The sequence below is a fragment of the Strix uralensis genome, chromosome 2 (assembly GCF_047716275.1).
Source record: "Strix uralensis isolate ZFMK-TIS-50842 chromosome 2, bStrUra1, whole genome shotgun sequence".
Lineage (NCBI taxonomy): Eukaryota > Metazoa > Chordata > Aves > Strigiformes > Strigidae > Strix > Strix uralensis.
In genome coordinates, this window is record NC_133973.1 from 135,298,785 (window position 1) to 135,315,996 (window position 17,212).

A 17,212-nucleotide genomic window follows, 5' to 3' on the forward strand; every position below is an offset into this window, starting at 1 on the left:
TGAACAACTTCACCAGAACACCTCTCCTAAACAAAGCTTCAAAGTAGAAAGTACATCAGAGTAAGAACTCAGTACTTTCCAGAAACAATGTTTCTGTTACCAGTACTTAAGTTTAGCTTAATGGAGTTGTCGTCCTCCTCCTCCTGGAATTCTTAAAGGCTATCACAAATTAAGAAAAAATGTCTAAAGATCCAGAACTTGGATTGATGGTTTTTTTTGAGGAAGGATGACTGATTTTTTTTTTTTTTTTTTTTTTTTTTTAGAGGGATCTGTCTTGAAGTCTTTCATGAGTGAAGTCTGAGATCTACATGAGATGCTGTTCCTCAGAAGAGGGCTAATAGGGCAGATTACAAAATGTGGAGGACCAACTATGCAGTTTAACAGATAATTATGAAAGCAATTGCAAGGAAAAATATTCTGAAGTGACAGGCCAGAATAAAGGTAGCTACATCAACAGCTAAATCAAACAGACATATTCTTCACTTTTGAAGCCAGTTTTGCTAATTATCTTACTGTGGTTCTAACTATGCCTATCACACCTATGCCTGTCACAAGTGCAGGGCATTCTGAAGCATTAATAAATGGTCTTGGGGTTTTGAAGGGACCATTACACAAAAAATAACAGTATTAAAGGATGTAACAAAAGTGTTAGAATCTATCCTTGGCCATTTCTTGAGATTGCAGGAAACAGCGTGGACAAATATGACGATACACAGCTCCTTTACAGAAATTTATTCCTAATCCAAGATACCCGCAACTAACTGGACTATAAGGAATAAACTTTCATTACAATTAGCTGATACACCATCCTGTCATATTTTAATGTTGCTTTCCAAGAGTTTGGGAAGCCTCATGGAAAAGAAAGCATCAATTCCCTGATAAATGTGCACCTAAGATGATAGCAAGCAGACCAATTACTTTGAAGTACACCTGGAAGGATTTTGCAAGTAAATTTCAAGCGAAAACAGTTGACACAGGCAGATCATTTGAAATACCAATCTAGAAAGCTCACTAAAAGCAAGTGCTTACAGCTGGAAAATGCAATCAAAGTCTAAAGAGATTAGGATGAGATGATGTAAAGTTAGAATATTACATGCAATAAACTTGTTGCTGAAGGGCAGATTTGCTTCTGTTGTAGCCTTTACTGGAAAACAAAATAAAACATATTTTAAATGTTATTTTAAACAGGTTGATGATGTCAGACTGGAAGAAACAACTGAGATGGGAAGCTTACTTGTCAGCTACTGCTAAAACTAAGCAGTGACCAATAGAATGTCAGAGTGATCAGCCATTTAATTTTCATCATACTTAACTCCTTTCAACCTTTCTTCTTCTAGATTCGTGTCAGCACCCTGGCCAACTCCTTGAAGCTTAAGGGTCTGTCCAGAGCAGAAAGCACAGCTTTTGGCAGCTGCCAGTTTTGAGCTACCAGAGTATACCCAGCCCAGCATCTGCCACTCCTCACCACAAATAAAGATATCAACTTGAGGCACAGTAAGCTGTGGGTATTACCTCAGAGCTCTGGTAGAACCCTCCCAGGCACTGTGCTGTGAGACAGGAGAGCTGTGCATTAGGAGAGCCCAACATGCTCACTGGATGGCAGCTGGCAGAGAATAATGCACACCAGTGCTCTTTTCCAGATATTTGCAGTGTTAGTTTGAAGTAGCCTTTCTTCAAAATTCAAATCCTCTTGTTTTCCTCCCTTTCTTGCTATCAGTGTGGATTTCCCTGGGTGTCCAGCACGACTGAAGTCTCTCCTACTAATGACTCATGCCATTCTTTCCCATTTTGCCCTACTTGGATGGCAGGAAATTAAAAGTGAGATGCTATGTGACAAATGTAAAACAGAACATGTGGGACTAATGAAACTAGTCAGCAGCCACAGCCTGATTCAGATACACGGCAACCATTCAAATACTAATTGGTGACATTCCCTCCCTTATCAGCAGTACTAATAGAAAATCCCATCTGTTACTATCTTTTTTGCAGGACTGCTTTACAGGAAAAATTCTAAGGCTACCTGGAACACGTGATAAAAGAAAGGCACCTGATCTCAGAAGTGACTCAGACTCTTCTTCTTCACTCCTAAATACCCCACTTTATCTCTTTTATGTAGGCACTTCTTTGCTCTAAAGTCTTCATAACTTTTTCCAGTTAATATGACAACCTCCATCAAGAACTTTCAGCAGTGCCCAATTAATTCACTAACCCAAGACTCAAAGGTTGTCACTCCTGGTCCAAAATTTCTAACTCCAACTCTATTCTTTAGTCACTGTCCAATTGTCATTTCAAGATAACTTTCTTGTTCTTGCTTGAAAAAGGAAAAGAAAAAAAAAAAGGTAGTTGCTGATCCACCCACAAACCTTGGCAAAAGCTTCTTATCTAGAGGGAAAATGAAGCTTCTTCTCCACAAAGACAGTAAGATCAAAGTCCAGATCTTATATATCTCACAATCTAAACCAAATACAGGAAGAGATATACAACACATTGAAGGTTCGAGCTTTAAATGCTGTCTTTTTGTTATGTATGTAACTTAATATAGTATCTACACAGTAACAGTTAATAAGGTGGGTGGCAAGCATTCAGGCAGAAGTTAGTTTTACTGAATAATGATATGAAAGAGTTGAAAACCGTACAAAAAATCAACCAGGTTCCCAGCACAAATGGTGGCCCAAAGACTGGCAGAGGAAACTTTCAGAGGACAAATTTGAGACAAGTGTGGAAAAAGTACCATAAAGCAGAAAAAAAAGTTAATAAAAAAGCCATGTGGAAATCAGCATGGAAGAGTTTAAAGGCGGGGGGGGGGGGGGCGGGAATCTAAGAGCTTGGAAGGGAATGTGTTTAAGAAAAGGAAATGTCTTTAAAATATTTCTCTGTAGCCTATACAACAGAGAAAGAAGGAAAGGACAAGAAAAATGAAATTCTGATGGACTCAAGAGTTTTAACATTTGAGTACTGTGCTGAAGACTATATTCTGAAGGGCCTCACAGGAAGATAAAACTTGGGCCTCGAAAGATTTAGCAGCCAGCAAACCCCAAACCTCCAAGTGAAAAGCAACTGTGATATCACAGATCACAAAGCCATAGCAGTTTGTTTAAGTGAACGAAAACAACATCTGCTGTATGATTTCACTACCATGTTGCACTTCTCTGCTGCTTCCCAAGGCATCTACACAATTCAATTGAGCTGATTCTTATTAGAGGCTGCACTCACCAGCTCAAAATAGGCTCAAGCCATACAAACTGGCAACGCTCAACTGGTTTTCACTCTGTTACTTGTAAAGAAAGCCATGAACTTCCACACTACTGCTGCTAGCTGGAGCTCTATGGAGATGGCATTAATCTGTAGCCATTTGCAGAAGCTAGACCTGCAGATACAGGGCGCTAAGTGCATTGCCAATCTTCTTTCTAAATTTATTTTTTCAATTTAGTACCAGAAAGAAAAATGTTTTGCTTCTTCAGTTTTCCAGGCTGTTTACTCATGCACTGATCAGCACGTTGCACACAGTTAGTTCTCTCTGCTTATATAGGTCATTTCCACAATTGTGAAAAGGACTTGAAAAAATAAGAAAAACCTGAAGGAAGACAAAAACATAAAGGCATCAGTTTTCATTCATGAGCAAAATATCACCTGGAGCACCTCTGAGTTTATATACTTTGTATTTTTTTTTCGTTAAGTCTACAAGACTTGAAACCTGAAAAAAAAAAATCTGTATCCTGTGGGAGGAACGAAGGGAATCTCTGTAGAAATACCCCTGTAGCTCTCCTGCTGCTGCTGTCTGGGGCCAGTGCTAGACCTGGCAGTCTCTGGCAGGAGGACAGCACTGGAAACTCCCTCCAAGAGCAATCAAGTCTATAACAAGAGTCACACAAACATACCATTTCTTAGACAGCAAACTGTGAGTACTTGTAGAGGAAAAATACACCCATTTTACCTAGAAGAAATGTGCAATTCCACTCTGTGACAATAAAATCAGTTCTCTGGGTCATTTTAGCTCTCTGTTATTGGTGACTCATTTGATTTCAGAGAAAGCCAGATATGCAGACCCTATTTCTCAAAGACATGTAAGTAATTTTTCAGGTATCCCTGAGTTTCCTCATTGTAAGGTAAAAACACCCATTAGAAGCAATCACAGTAGCTGCTTTCCAGTTGGAAGGCAGGTCTCTGCCTGAACAAATGGTGCTGACCAGGGAAGATGAAGAAAACCTGATGAACAAATGACAGAAATACTTTGTCCCAAGATTGTCAGTGTCCAGACTATTTTTAATGTTCAACTATGCTACGCAGCTCTACCAGACTTCTCTGATCTAATACTGCATCTGATTCCTAGATGCTGGATCTTGTCCAAATGAAAATCCTTATCCAATTGGAATTAGCAATTACTAAAAATCCAGCCTACGGGGTAGTAGCATCTTGAGCTTCCGCTCCAAATAATGAGCTCATTAAAACACTGTATAAATCAGAGACCTTCCAGGGTCATGTTTTATGACGATACAGTTGAAATCCTACTAGTTGGAATTCATACAAAACATACTCTGGTGTCCTGTGCCATACACCCATGACTCACAGAAAAGCAGATGTGAAGGAAGAAACTGAGGGAGAGGCACAGCTAGTATGAGTTATGTACACTGTCCTGGCTTCGCTCACATCGTGCTGTTAGGTAGAGGCAGATGTTCAGCTCACCTCCAATACGACGTCTTTTTCTAATTCTGCTTGTCTGCTTTCCTGCCTAAAGACCACCAAGCCTTGCCTTCTCCTCAAACCTAAAAGTCAAGTCTCAAACTAACATCCTGAACCTTTCTCCAGCTGAACCAGCCCACACTACTGTCCCCTTCTCCAGCTCCTCTGGTTAGAGAGGAGTATCAGGACAACAATGGCTGGACTAGGCTGCAAGGGAAAATACCCTCTTGCTCACAAAGCTAGCTGGAGATCCTTTAAGAGACACACACTCTGCACACATCATTGCAGGGTTACTCCAAGGACACTGGATTTGGAAAACAAGTCCAAAGGAACCAAGGAATAATGCAAAACCAAATAAAATAAAGCCCCAGGACACAGCTGGGAAACAGATATGTTGCTGGACACTAATCTCAATTTTGAAATAAAGTTTGGAATTTCCCTCAGGAAAGCCCTGCAACGTGGAGGGCAGGTTGAGTCACCAGTTGCTGGAAAGGCAGAGAACTGGAGAGGAACCTCGTGAGGCTGGGAGGGGGCACAAAGGGTGCATTGCCCTGCCGGGATTGACAGAGAGGGCTACTTCTGCCTCCCAAACCCCACACATACTGAACTATGTATCCTATCAGAGGTCACTGCACCTTACTGTAAGGGAAATAATGACCCTGCATATCCTGACTGCACCGATTGCTCAGAAAATGTCTGTTTTTCTGTCACTGATCACAGTGCATACGCAGCGTATTTCTTCAAGGAAATTCATTTGTAAAAACAGATAGAAAAAAAATATCCTGGTCAGACAGTTCAGGTTTTTGAGTTAGCACAAAAACCTCAAGTATTTTACAGCTGTATTTTCAAGTGCACAAAAGGGTCTGTGCCTGAAACCTTAAATGTAAACAGTGCCCAGCAAAATCACTGAGACTCTACCCAGAGTTTGCCTATATGGGAATATTCAGATCAATTAACAGTAAAAGACTGACAGTAAAGCAGTGCTGCTCTGTTTTTTTTTTTTTTTTTTTGAGTTGTAACATTCTCTAGAAACTTCTCTCTTCCTGACACCCTCCTTCCTTCTTTGTAGTACTTCCACAACCACAGAATAACCAAGAACCTTTAATTCATGCAGCAGCTCACCTTCTCTGCTAATGACTAAAAAATGGCTGTAATTAATGAGGCTTGTGTAAAGAGCCCCATGCCTAGAAAACTCCAATCAAAGGTAGGTATCTTCTCCCTAATAACCACTTATAAGTGGGTTCCCTTCTAGCATTATAAATTTCATTTTTTGATACATATTTTGAAATAAAAGAATTCTGTGCATTTTCTTAATCTTTTAAGATCCATGAACATTTCTGTGTTCCTCTTTAAGCTTTTGAGATAGTCAGAGAAACAGTCAAGTGTGTTAGCACTTGCATGTTGCAAGATAAAACGACCATATACTGCTGAGCTGTTGGGACTGGAGACAACTCCCAGAGTTCCTTTGAACATTTTTGCAGTGATTATTAAATCTTTCTTTTGTTTAAAAAACATCTTCCCCACTGATCTGTGAAAGGCTCCAGCAAATATGGGAAATGCATTACACAGATAGCAGTTACACACACAGACAAAAAGACACAAGCCCCCAACTAAAGACATTTTTCTCTTTCAATTATGACAACAGCTTTTTTATCTGTGACTAAAGGCTCATTTAAAGGCATTTAAATGTCAGCAGTGTTTCTTTACCATAATTTATTTTACATTAATCTTTGTATTTCTAGCTACAAGTATGTATTCTGCAAACTCATATCATGCAGTTCATAAACCTGTCTGCCCTAGTTTGCACATAAGCAAAATTAAATCGTACAAATGCCATTGCTCTGTTACCATTTGGAGTGGCAGATGTCCAATTGCCAGCTGTACAAGTACTGAATATGAAGCAGTAATTATAGAGTAATAAAATGCTTTGTTAAACCATATTTAAGAATTTTATTGTCACTTAATAACTACACAAGTATTAGTAGATAAACACACATGTGGTCCGTTACCACAGCGTCCATCAAGTTTTAAGCATATCCATAAAGTGAGCGATAAATGAGAACTGTTGGTTGGACAAATGTAGAGTTTCCAAAAGTCTTTGAGCCTCTCTTTCAATGAAAGCTCTTGGGAAAAATGGAAAATTAAGCTGTGATGAGATGAAAGGTAGAGTTGCACCATGGATTCGAAAGTGGCAGAGACACAAACAAAAAAAAAGGAAGAATTAAAGTAAGTTATTAATTGTGGCAAAAGGCATTAAAACAGTGCTGCAAGATTATCTTCAGGCTTAAGTCAAGTATATATATTTACAAACTGGGAAGGGAAATAAATTAATGCTACAGTATGTGCCACTGACTCAAAATCACTCACAATCATTAAAGAAGTAAGAAAGCATGAAAGCAGAGACCATCCGTTTGGCTTATGAGTCTACCTCCACTATATTATTCTTTGAAGGAAGGAACCCCTCTTTCAACTTCTTTTTGTTTGCAGCCCAGAAAGGGAGCTAGAAGTGTTTTCTTAAAAAGCATCCCGCAGCTGAGCACTGTTCTGTACACTCCACTTGACTTTGTAGCCACCATCAATAAGTTTAATATTCCCTTTACCTTTCCATGGTATTGCCCCCCTAACTTGACGGAGCTCCCTCAAGGAGCCTGATAAATTTGAAGAGGAAACTTGTGATGTGGCTTCCTGCAATTAGGTCATTAAAGTTACACACTCAAATCCCTTTCAGTCTTAAAGTCTGTGACATCCTCTTCTCTCAAATCACACTTGAGAACTGATCTGTGTCATGATGTCTTTAAATGATTCAGCTGCAGCCAGGCAGTTGGGCTGATCACACCCAGTTAATCCTGATGATTTTTCTTTCACCTGCCACTTTATTATTGAAAGAACAGAGTTCTTGAAGCCAGACAGAGTTGGCTTTATTTTATAATAAACTCACATGGGTAGCGCCTAGCCCAACAGTCTCTGGCTGCTTTCCAAAGCCTCTGGCAAAAGAGGCAAAATACAGCAGGATGCCCAAGAGGAACAGGTGACTACGTATGTGGCAGTTGAAAGTCAATATTAATGACATTATTCTAACTTTAAGTAAATTTTGCAAGTTGTTAAGTTCTAAAGTAATGATCCCAATGCAAAGCAGAGATCTGTGTATCTTTGACAGCTGTCTTCTTTAAGCAAAGCTTAAAAAAAATCCCAGTATTTTTGTGTCACTGTTCACAACGCAGAGAATGCTCGGATGGCAGTCTACATGTTAATGAGATCTCTCACATCTAACATCACAGGTAACAGTCATCTCAATCTCTAATCTCTCGTCTGAAGCAAAAATAGGAAAGATTTAAAGAGCAGCAGAAGTGGCTAGAAACATGGGCAGATTCTCATGATCAGCTGGTTTATTTTCTCACGAAGGCTCCCATAAGGAAAGCAGTTACAAATATTTGTTTACCAGTTCTCCAATGAAAACAAAAAGCAATGGATTTAACTCTGATAATAATAAAAAAATATAATCTTTTCTTATCTGAAGATAGTAGAACGTACTGAGACAGGACCAGAAGCCAAGAAAGAAACGATTTCACCAGTTCCTTGAGAAGCCCAAAGCTATATTCCAGATGCTTGCTGCTGTAAATGCCAACATAAGGATATACTATCTCAAAAGCAGTCATGTGGTAAATGATGCATATTACTCATGGACAATGATAGCTCAAGGCAATATTTCATATACCTGGAAACATCACTTTAGATTGATCCAAACTCAAACACAGCACTGAGTTGATAACAACAACAAATTTGCCCCCACAGTTCTCCTGACTGAGAATTATAAGCCTTTGGGTACCACACAGGGCTCCTTTGAATTTAAAAGATTTGTTTAAATTGATACTACTCTCCGTATTTTCAATGAAGGAGATTTATGCAGATTAGTTATATTCACTCCTCATATTCCACAAGACAAACCCTTCGCACAGGGATGACAGGGAACGCAAGGCGGGCAAGGCATTTGTCATAGAGACATTCACATCAAAACAGACCCCCAAAACTAAACACTATGTGGGCTAAACTGGCCTGAAACATCAACCCTGCTAAAATAAGGAGTAAACTGTAAAATTTAAGCACTTAGTGTTAAAGAACAGCACTTACATTTGACCTTGTTCTGTTTGCTTGGGTGGGAGAATGCTGGTTTTTTCCTTCTTTATTATTATTTTGCTTAAGTTGGTGTACAAAGGCTTGGGTAATTCAGCACACAAGCACTGGGAGCTGGGAAAGATTAGTTAAAAAAAAAAAAAATAGCATCTCTACTGCTTGCTCTCTAGCACACAGGAGTCAGTCCAAAACTCCTGAGAAACCCTGAAGAAGGAATTACTACGCCATACAATAGATTTGATCAGAGAGGGATCTAAGAGTCATTTTAAGGCTTAACATAGTTAAGCTGGAAAAATAATTCTTTACAACTGGTTTTCCATTTCAATTGGTTTAATATTCTACAGAAGGATGTAGAGCAGTTAGTCATCCACCTCCACAAGGGAGGAAAACTGACTAGGTACAGACTCAGAAAGGCAAGAAAAAGCATTTTTCATTATTAAAAAAATGAATCTTTGAATACAGGTCATTGTGTTTGGGGTACATCAAGAGTATGCAAATATGAAGTGCTACAGAAACACCTTACCTCACCTTCACTTCTCTGAATACATACAACTGATTAGCTGCCATCATTTACACCAGTTCTTTAAGAAGTGAATGGCAAAGAACTGCATGTAGGCTTCTGGAACACAATGCAGCAAGTTGTACTAAAATTAGCATATTAAAAACAAATTGCTAAACGGCACAAAGCCGTAATTTGCACAACAAGCTTTCAGGTTGGCTTTTCAGCCCACAACCGAAGGAAAACATAGTATTTGATTTGGACCTGCAGTATCCTTCAAGCTTCAGGCCTCCAATAGTTTCTTATAAATGATTTATAACAAACATTTAATGGAAATTTTTTAAATACCATCAGCTTAACTGCATGGTACCAAGACAGTGAGACATCAGAAACTGATTTTCACTGTTCTTGTAAGGTAAAAAAGTAATAAAGGCTGGGCATGAGTTTTAAAAACAGCATCAAGCAACATCAAAAATGACCACAATGAGAACTCAGAGAGATGAGAAAAAAATTTTTGTACTTTCTGGTCCATTTGCTCTCTGAATTTGAATTTTTGATAGAGTAAGAAGGCCATAAAGGCACAGCAACTGCCAGAAGACCACTGGGCCACACAGACCCCGAATATACCCTCAGCTCTTCTGCTAAAGCAACTAGATTTCACGGTACCGTTTCTCTGACCTTCCAAAGTAATTTGCTTCACATTAAGTATTTTAGAGAAAGTTGGGAAAGACCCCTTAGTTGTTTTATGAAAGATACACTGCCAACCAACTTTTGCTGGCTAAGATTTAAATGCAGTGGGTTCATATCATTAAAAAAAAAAAAAATATTTCCTCTGACCCTGAAAGTGCAGTTAGAGAATTATTGCTAAAGAAAATCTAAACCATCGTGAAATCTCTACTGAAATTATCTACTGTTAAACTAACCCTAAAATAAAGTGGACTTATTTATTGTTTTGCTTTTTAAAGCTGGACCATTTAAATGCTTTAATTTACAGCACAGGCCTTATACACATTTTTTTCAGTGCAACTGACAAACTGTGGTCCCAAACACCAAAACTGGAAGGAGGGACCAGACCTTCTATAATTAGCAGCTTTTTCTTCAGCACACACCCCTTTCCATCCCACCATTAATCTCATCCTCATCTTCCTTCTCCTGCATAATCTAGAAGCAGATGACAAGCATCAGTTCACAAGGCCAACAATGCGGGGATTATTTCAAAAATTTACATGCTAGTCAAATTTATTTTTACATTGGTGAAGTAACAGAGCTTCCTCTTCCCTATGAGGATTATCTCACTAATTACTTTTCACCATGAGGAAAACACAAAAATACATACTCTGAAAAAGTCTCATTCTATTTAAAAACTAAGTTTGCCTCGTTTTAACAGTATTTAATTTTCTTTCCTCTTCAGCCGGCCTGCCTCTTCTCAGCCATAAATCCACACACCAACTTCCTTTTTCCTCTGAGTTTCTATGCCACCGATGCTACTGTTATTCAGACCCTGTACTCCTTCCCATTCCCACACTCTGAAAACTCTTTCACAACTATTCATTTTGGTCCTTCGCTCATGTCAGTGTTTGTAATCAAGAGTCACAGTCTGGCATGGACACCCAGAACCTTCCACCTCCTGCATGCCAAGCTCTTCCAAAGAGCTGCTGAAGCATCCCAGCTATGTGAAAGGCCTCCTCAGATTGCTCACTTCGAGCACTTCAGGGTAGGTGAGCCTGTTCACTTTAGTAATACTTTCCTAGGGTCTTAACACTTCAAAAGCAGCCACCTACCTTATGTGTGAAAGCTTTCTATAGGACAGGGCATCTGTCAGGTAGCAGCACATAACTGCAACTACTACACCCTTTAAAGTGACTGCCTAGGATACAAAAATATTTCATTTTTCAGCAAAACATTGGTGACAGAGGGCTTGATCCTTTACCAGCTACCCAAATATACTCCTTTCTCAAGCACCCGCTGGATGACTCTGGAGTCAAAGCACCTTCTTCTTTCCCTAAAATGTGCTTGAATATATCCAAATTCCCAACTGCCTCTGAAAAACAGAGTTTTGAGGTCAAAACAACAGCCTGTTCTCTTACCATTGCTCTGAGCTATCCTAAAAGACCACCACCTGCAACAGAGCAACTCTTCAAACAGAACTAACTCCCACCACCTGCAACAGAGCAAGCTGATGACGGTCAAGACCCACCAAAAACCAGCTGGGCAAAGGTGTCTCTCCTGGATGAAGACGTCTCTTCCGTACAATACCTTCTCCCTCCCTGCTTTCCCTGAACAGTTCTGCTTGGTTTGACCGGCTGTGGCTGGGCAGATGCTCCCCATCTCCTTTGACAGGGAGCAGAGCTGCAGACCTGTGCAGCTTTCCAGCATAGCACCCCGAACACGATTTCAGTGAAAACTCTCCTCTTCAGTCACCCACGTAGAGCCACACAACCACCCCTGCCCCAGTTCCAAGCCCCCTGAGACCCACCACATCCCATCACCCCCTCGATGCCTCCTCAGGCCCCCGGACACCCTCCTCCTGCCCTACCATCACTTCGGACACAGGCCGAAGGGACAAACTTGGGATGGCCCGGGGCCAAACAACACGCTGGGGCACGGGGAGAGAGGGGGCTACACCACCCCCTCCTCAAGACAGGATCCGGGCGGGAAGGGGACAGGAAAACACCCATTTCCACCCGCCGGCGCTGGCTGAGGGGCAGCTGCCCCGTTACGTCGCCATTTGCCCCCCCTCAGGAAAGAGGGGCTATGGAGCAGGGGGGGATTTCCCTGCCGTGGGGCCTAGTCAGTGGGGTGAGGGCACGAAAGGCTGGGGCGGGGGTGACTGAGGCGGCGGCGGCGGCGGCTGGGACGCGGCCCCCGGGGCCGGAGCGGCCACTCACAGAACTCGGCGATGTAGTAGGAGACGGCGTAGTTCTCCTCGCACCACTCCAAGGTGGAGGTCGGCAGGCCCCAGTAACCCTCCCGGTCAGCGGCCGGAGCCATCGCGGCGCCCGCTTCACGCCAGAACGGAGCAAGGGGAAGGAGGCGGAGGGAGAAGGAAGAACGCCGAGCGCGGTGGCAGCAGGCGGGGAGCGGTGCTGGGCCCGCCCGGCCTGGGGAGGAGCCGCCGCGGAGGGAGCGGGGCCGGAGGGGGGGGAGGCCGCCGGTTGCTATGGCGACGGGCTGCGGCCTGCGGGCGCGGGAAGGCCGCATCGGGCGGCTTCGCGCTCGTCTGAGGGGGGAAACTTGAAGGGGAGAAAAATGTTGAGGTGAAAAAGGCGGATTTAGGGAAAATCCGTGGGGACAGGCCGGCTGGGAGAACAAAGGGCCGGCGCGACGCCCCTGCGGAGGGGAGGCAGGGCGGGCACCCTCACGGCCTCGCTGCGGCCGCTCTCTTCTCACCCGCTTTTCGGGTAAAATAACGCTGCTCCAGGTCGGTTTGGGAGCACTGAGGTGGTTTCCCCTCTCTGTTTTTCCTTGTAGGCTGAGGGGAGGTTTTGTAACGCGAGCGAAGCAGCGCACTGGCTTCATGTTTTTAAATGAAGAGGCAAGTATTTCTCGTACTCGTGGGCTGGGAGGAGGAAGGAGGTTTTTTTATAGCACTGCCTACTACACGGGGGTTTTCTCTCATCTGATGCCTTATTTAGTTTCCTCTGTGCTTACTACGCGTACTATACTTACACCCATAATATGCAAAGTGCTTTTCAAGCGGAGTTAGTATCCAAAGGCAAGTAGAGTCTAAAAATGGAAGGACTTGAAACACATGGGAAAAGAATAAAATGCACAAGTAAAGGCCTAAAAATATCGTGTGGTTTTTATATTTCAGAAAAAGGTCCAAAGACTTACGAGAAGCTTTGGGCAGACCTTGAGGGCTGTACACAGTGGTTATACACTGCTGGTCAGCAGAATGGATTATACCTGCATATAAACACACAAACTTCTTTTTCCCCATCTTGTTTCTCCTCACCTCCCCTTCTGTAAGCTAAAAAACTACGATCTAAACACGGACCTTTCCTAGTGTAAATGCTTATGTTTCATAATGTATACATCTGTCGTGAAGAATAACCTGCCTTCTGTAGTTCAGCTTGTATATAATGGCTTTCAGCATCAGGTAGAGATGTATTCAGTGTTTTTCATAATGACATAAAGCCTTCAAAGCAAAATTGATTTTAGTGATGGCCATGATAAAATATTTAGATTGTCAAAACATCGTCAAATTCACTGGGCATTTTTTTATGAGGACCTGTCTTTTTGGTTTTTTTCAGATACAGATTATTCTTCCCAGATTTGGATTTTCAAGATTGAGGTCTGGAAGAGTACCAAACTGATGTGGAAGCACAAAACTGGTTGTAAACAATGAGGAGGATTCTAGCCTGCTTGAGGCACTTTAGCTTTTTGGAGTTTTGAAGGTTCAGGTTATATAGTAGGGAAGTTTGTAGGGCTCTGATCTATCTTTGTTATGGTTAACCATTTTAAGATTAAAAGTTCTTAACAAATAATTCAAAGTTTGAAATTGCAGTAGCTCAGAAAATAAAGAAATAACTGTCCCATTTGCACACCAGGAGCACAAAATGGGAACAATATGAAGAAACAAGGAATTTGTGTAATATTCAATTACATTTGGCTTTAAATAAACGATTAAAAATATTGATGCTTGTTTCTATTCTCATCACAGGCATGCTGGATGTGAGAATATTTGTAACCATAATAGAAACAGAAGTCAGACATGAAGCTGGCTTTAAAGTTGGGAAAAATAAGTGAATGAAAGATTGTATGGGGTAGATAATAACAACAATGTGGGTTGTTACTCATTCTGGGTTTTTTCTAGATAGAAAGACAAGCAGAAATGTATAGCTAGCCCTTAATTTGAATCATTGAGGAATTTTTATTTATTTGGCACGTTTCTGTAGTATTCTCCATCACAATATGCATTTATTTCTGACTTATTCTGTGGTTTGGTTCTCTGCTTTTGAACTCTGGCAAACCTTTCAGTCATTGCAGCAGGATTGTATTGAAGAGCCAGCCACAAACCATTATAATACACACTTTTTTTTCCTAAAACTGTTTTGTTAAAGGTAAATTCATCTTCCACAAAACCAACTTTGACCATTTCCGTGGTTACAATAACGCAGGTTAAAAGCAGTACTTTTCCTCTCTAACCTTGAGCTATGCTTTGTAGTGTACATTACTGCACTGGGTATAATGTGACAGCCTGGAGTTATTTGCATCTGAATGTGGTCGATCTGACTAGACAGTCAAACCTACCTATGTTCAGGTGTTGGATTTTCTTTGATCTGTACAACCTACGACCTATGGAGGGAATGTCTTGTTTCTGAAATAACAAGTAAAGGAACAAACATAAGAGCTCCTGAAATGCTTATTTTCAGTATTACTAAAAATGTACTTGACATGCAAAGGGCGTAATGGAGTCCTGTGGCCTATGGTTGCCTGTGGCAAAGGATCTTCTTTCCAGACAGTTTTGTGTTGCCCTGAAACCTCACGGCTTAACTGATCAGTTCAGTCAATTGAGTCACGTCAGTTAACAGCACTAGAGGGATATGTGCTGTAAATTTAGGATGTGGATCCAATAGTTTTTCGCTTGGGAAATGGGAAAGGGCTGCTTTTCAAAAATAGCATGCGTTCAGCTGTTTCTCTTTGTGATCTGTAAAATTCAGGGAATGAGACCTGAAGAAAAACATTTTTCTATATCCCTGCTCTGTGCAAACACTTTATGGCGCCTTGTGCTGCTCATTGTTTAATTTCTGCATAAAATGAGACCTAACAAACAGATTGATTAGAACTTATTATGGCTATGTTGGAGAAGATTGTACATATTCCCTCTCATTGGTATATGCATGACAAGCAGGAGATAAAATTGGAAAATCTTGAAGATGTTTTCACTACTTGGTCCTATTAATGTTAAAATAAAGGTATCAGTCACATAAATAAAGCTGAATTTTGTGCTACAAATGGCCTGTTCAAATTTTAGGTTAATTATGAACCTGTGCTCTTCTAGGATCTTATTTTATTGGGTCATAGTGTATCCAGCATCTTAGGTGTGGAATCCTGAGTCAGGGTTCTCAGCTCGAGAGTCTCACATCTCATGGTAACGTCGGTTTCCAAATAGTGCAGCTCAAAATGTCATTATTGGCAGCTTTCTGCTAATTGTCTAGTCTGTACTGGTTACAGAAAAAGGTCATTAACACCTCTAGATCCTGCAAGCCTGATCCTGTGTAACATGTAATTTATCCCATTGATTTATATGCAAATAGCATGAGTAAGATGCTAAAAGCAGGATTATAAGAGCCTGAATCAGACTCTTTGTAAAGTGCCTTGAAGTTTAAGGGCTCTTTATGAGCACTGTTGTTGGGATGATGATAATTATGCCTGAAGTAGTATCACAGAAATTTATTGGCACCTGAATGCGTGAAAAAGAGAAGTTGTTTCCTATCGTGAAGAAGGATCTGATCCAAGAAACTTCAGCAGACTTTAGCAGAACTGATTTCCTATTCATAGCTAGGTAAAGCAGAAATGTCTGCGCTGAAATTAAATGGGAGTCATGCATTCATAAAGCATCATCAAAGGGACTCAAGTCCTAGAGCCATATAAATATTCATAAACTCGCCAGCGTAATGTGACTGTTCTTAGTCATATTTTCAAGGCTACTGTATGCATTTTGGCAAACGGCTGTGGTCGTGAATGACAGCATCACAGTTTTCAGCTCTCTGGATGCTGTGAGCATCCAGCACTGAAGGGCTCAGGTATGAATACAACATCCTGAACAGTGCTGTAACGGGTTGATGAAAACAAACAGGGGCTGCTGGGTGCAGGTATTTAGGAAAGGAGCACGACCTGCCGAGGAGAGGATGTTCCCTCATGCAGAGGATGGTTCAGTCCTATATCCAATCCTCAAAGCATATTTTAGGGAGGCATTTTTCTTCATCCTTTTTCTAGCACAAGCCTATCTGATCGGGTCTATCAAGATGTATCCCAAAACCTTTCAAATCAAATGCTGAGGCAGGTGATACCATCCACAGCAGGTCCCATTTTACCAAAATCAGGATGTTTGCTTTCTTGTACAGGTGGATTAAGCTGAAGCTTATCTGCACCCAGTAGTTACTACCCTGAAAGCAGACAGCATGTGTAGGTGTCTCCAAGCACTGGCAGCTTTCAACCCATTGTATTAGCATGAAATAAAATTAATGTCAGTTTGCATTAATTTGCAGGGCTGAAATTGGTACGGGAGGAGATAAACCTGCTGTTCAGCCATTCCCGAGGGAGAAGCAGTTGACACTGGGAAAAGTATAGAAGGAGAGCTTGGTTTAGTAACTTTTGCAGTCATCTGATCTTATTTCACCCTTATATGTGAATCAGAGCCCTTATCAGCTGCAAAATGTCTATGGTAGATGTTCACCAGTTTAAGTTGAAATATCAAATGAAAATCTATCATGGGAGGGAGACTTTCCAAAAGCACAAGTGGCATGTGCCTCAATCTCATCGACTTTCAAAGGAATCTGGGAATCGGTCTGCCTTTGTGCTTTGAAATTCTTCTCATGCTTTCAAAAAGCAAAAGCAAATGCTGTAACAATTCATTGTTTACACTTGTAAACAGCTTTCTCTTTAGGAAAAATATAGCAAGCTGTCTTTTTCTGCCTGCTAACTTATGTACACAGAACTCAATATGAAGAGACTTACGTGAACTTTATAGCAATATTTAAGTGTGTTAATCTCAATTTGGATCTTGCCTTAAAGGCTCAGTTCACTTCCTTAAACACTGGCATCTTGTGTCATTTGAGATTCCTCCAGAGCAGCAGCTGAAGGCCAGGCAGGATGCCTTCCCTAGATCTTCCCTAGATCCTGTGTCATACCCCATATGGCTCTCAGCTGCTCTGTGTCCAGGAGCACTAAATGTCT

General features: G+C 41.2%; 1 protein-coding gene and 1 long non-coding RNA gene across 2 annotated transcripts in view; one reads left to right on the forward strand and one right to left on the reverse strand.

Moving 5' to 3' along the window:
* The window catches only part of ACER3 (alkaline ceramidase 3), a 58,933-nt gene extending 46,599 nt beyond the window's left edge, over positions 1-12,334 (reverse strand). The window contains exon 1 of the mRNA XM_074860463.1: positions 12,199-12,334. Coding sequence (XP_074716564.1) covers positions 12,199-12,301 — 103 coding nt within the window. The 5' untranslated portion in view covers positions 12,302-12,334. The remainder of the gene's footprint in view (positions 1-12,198) is intronic.
* A 139-nt stretch (positions 12,335-12,473) lies between these two features.
* Positions 12,474-13,945, forward strand: LOC141940290 (uncharacterized). Its single transcript, XR_012627940.1, has 3 exons — positions 12,474-12,567; positions 12,782-12,845; positions 13,564-13,945. It is a non-coding gene; the product is annotated as an uncharacterized LOC141940290 (long non-coding RNA).
* Positions 13,946-17,212: the final 3,267 nt, after the last annotated feature.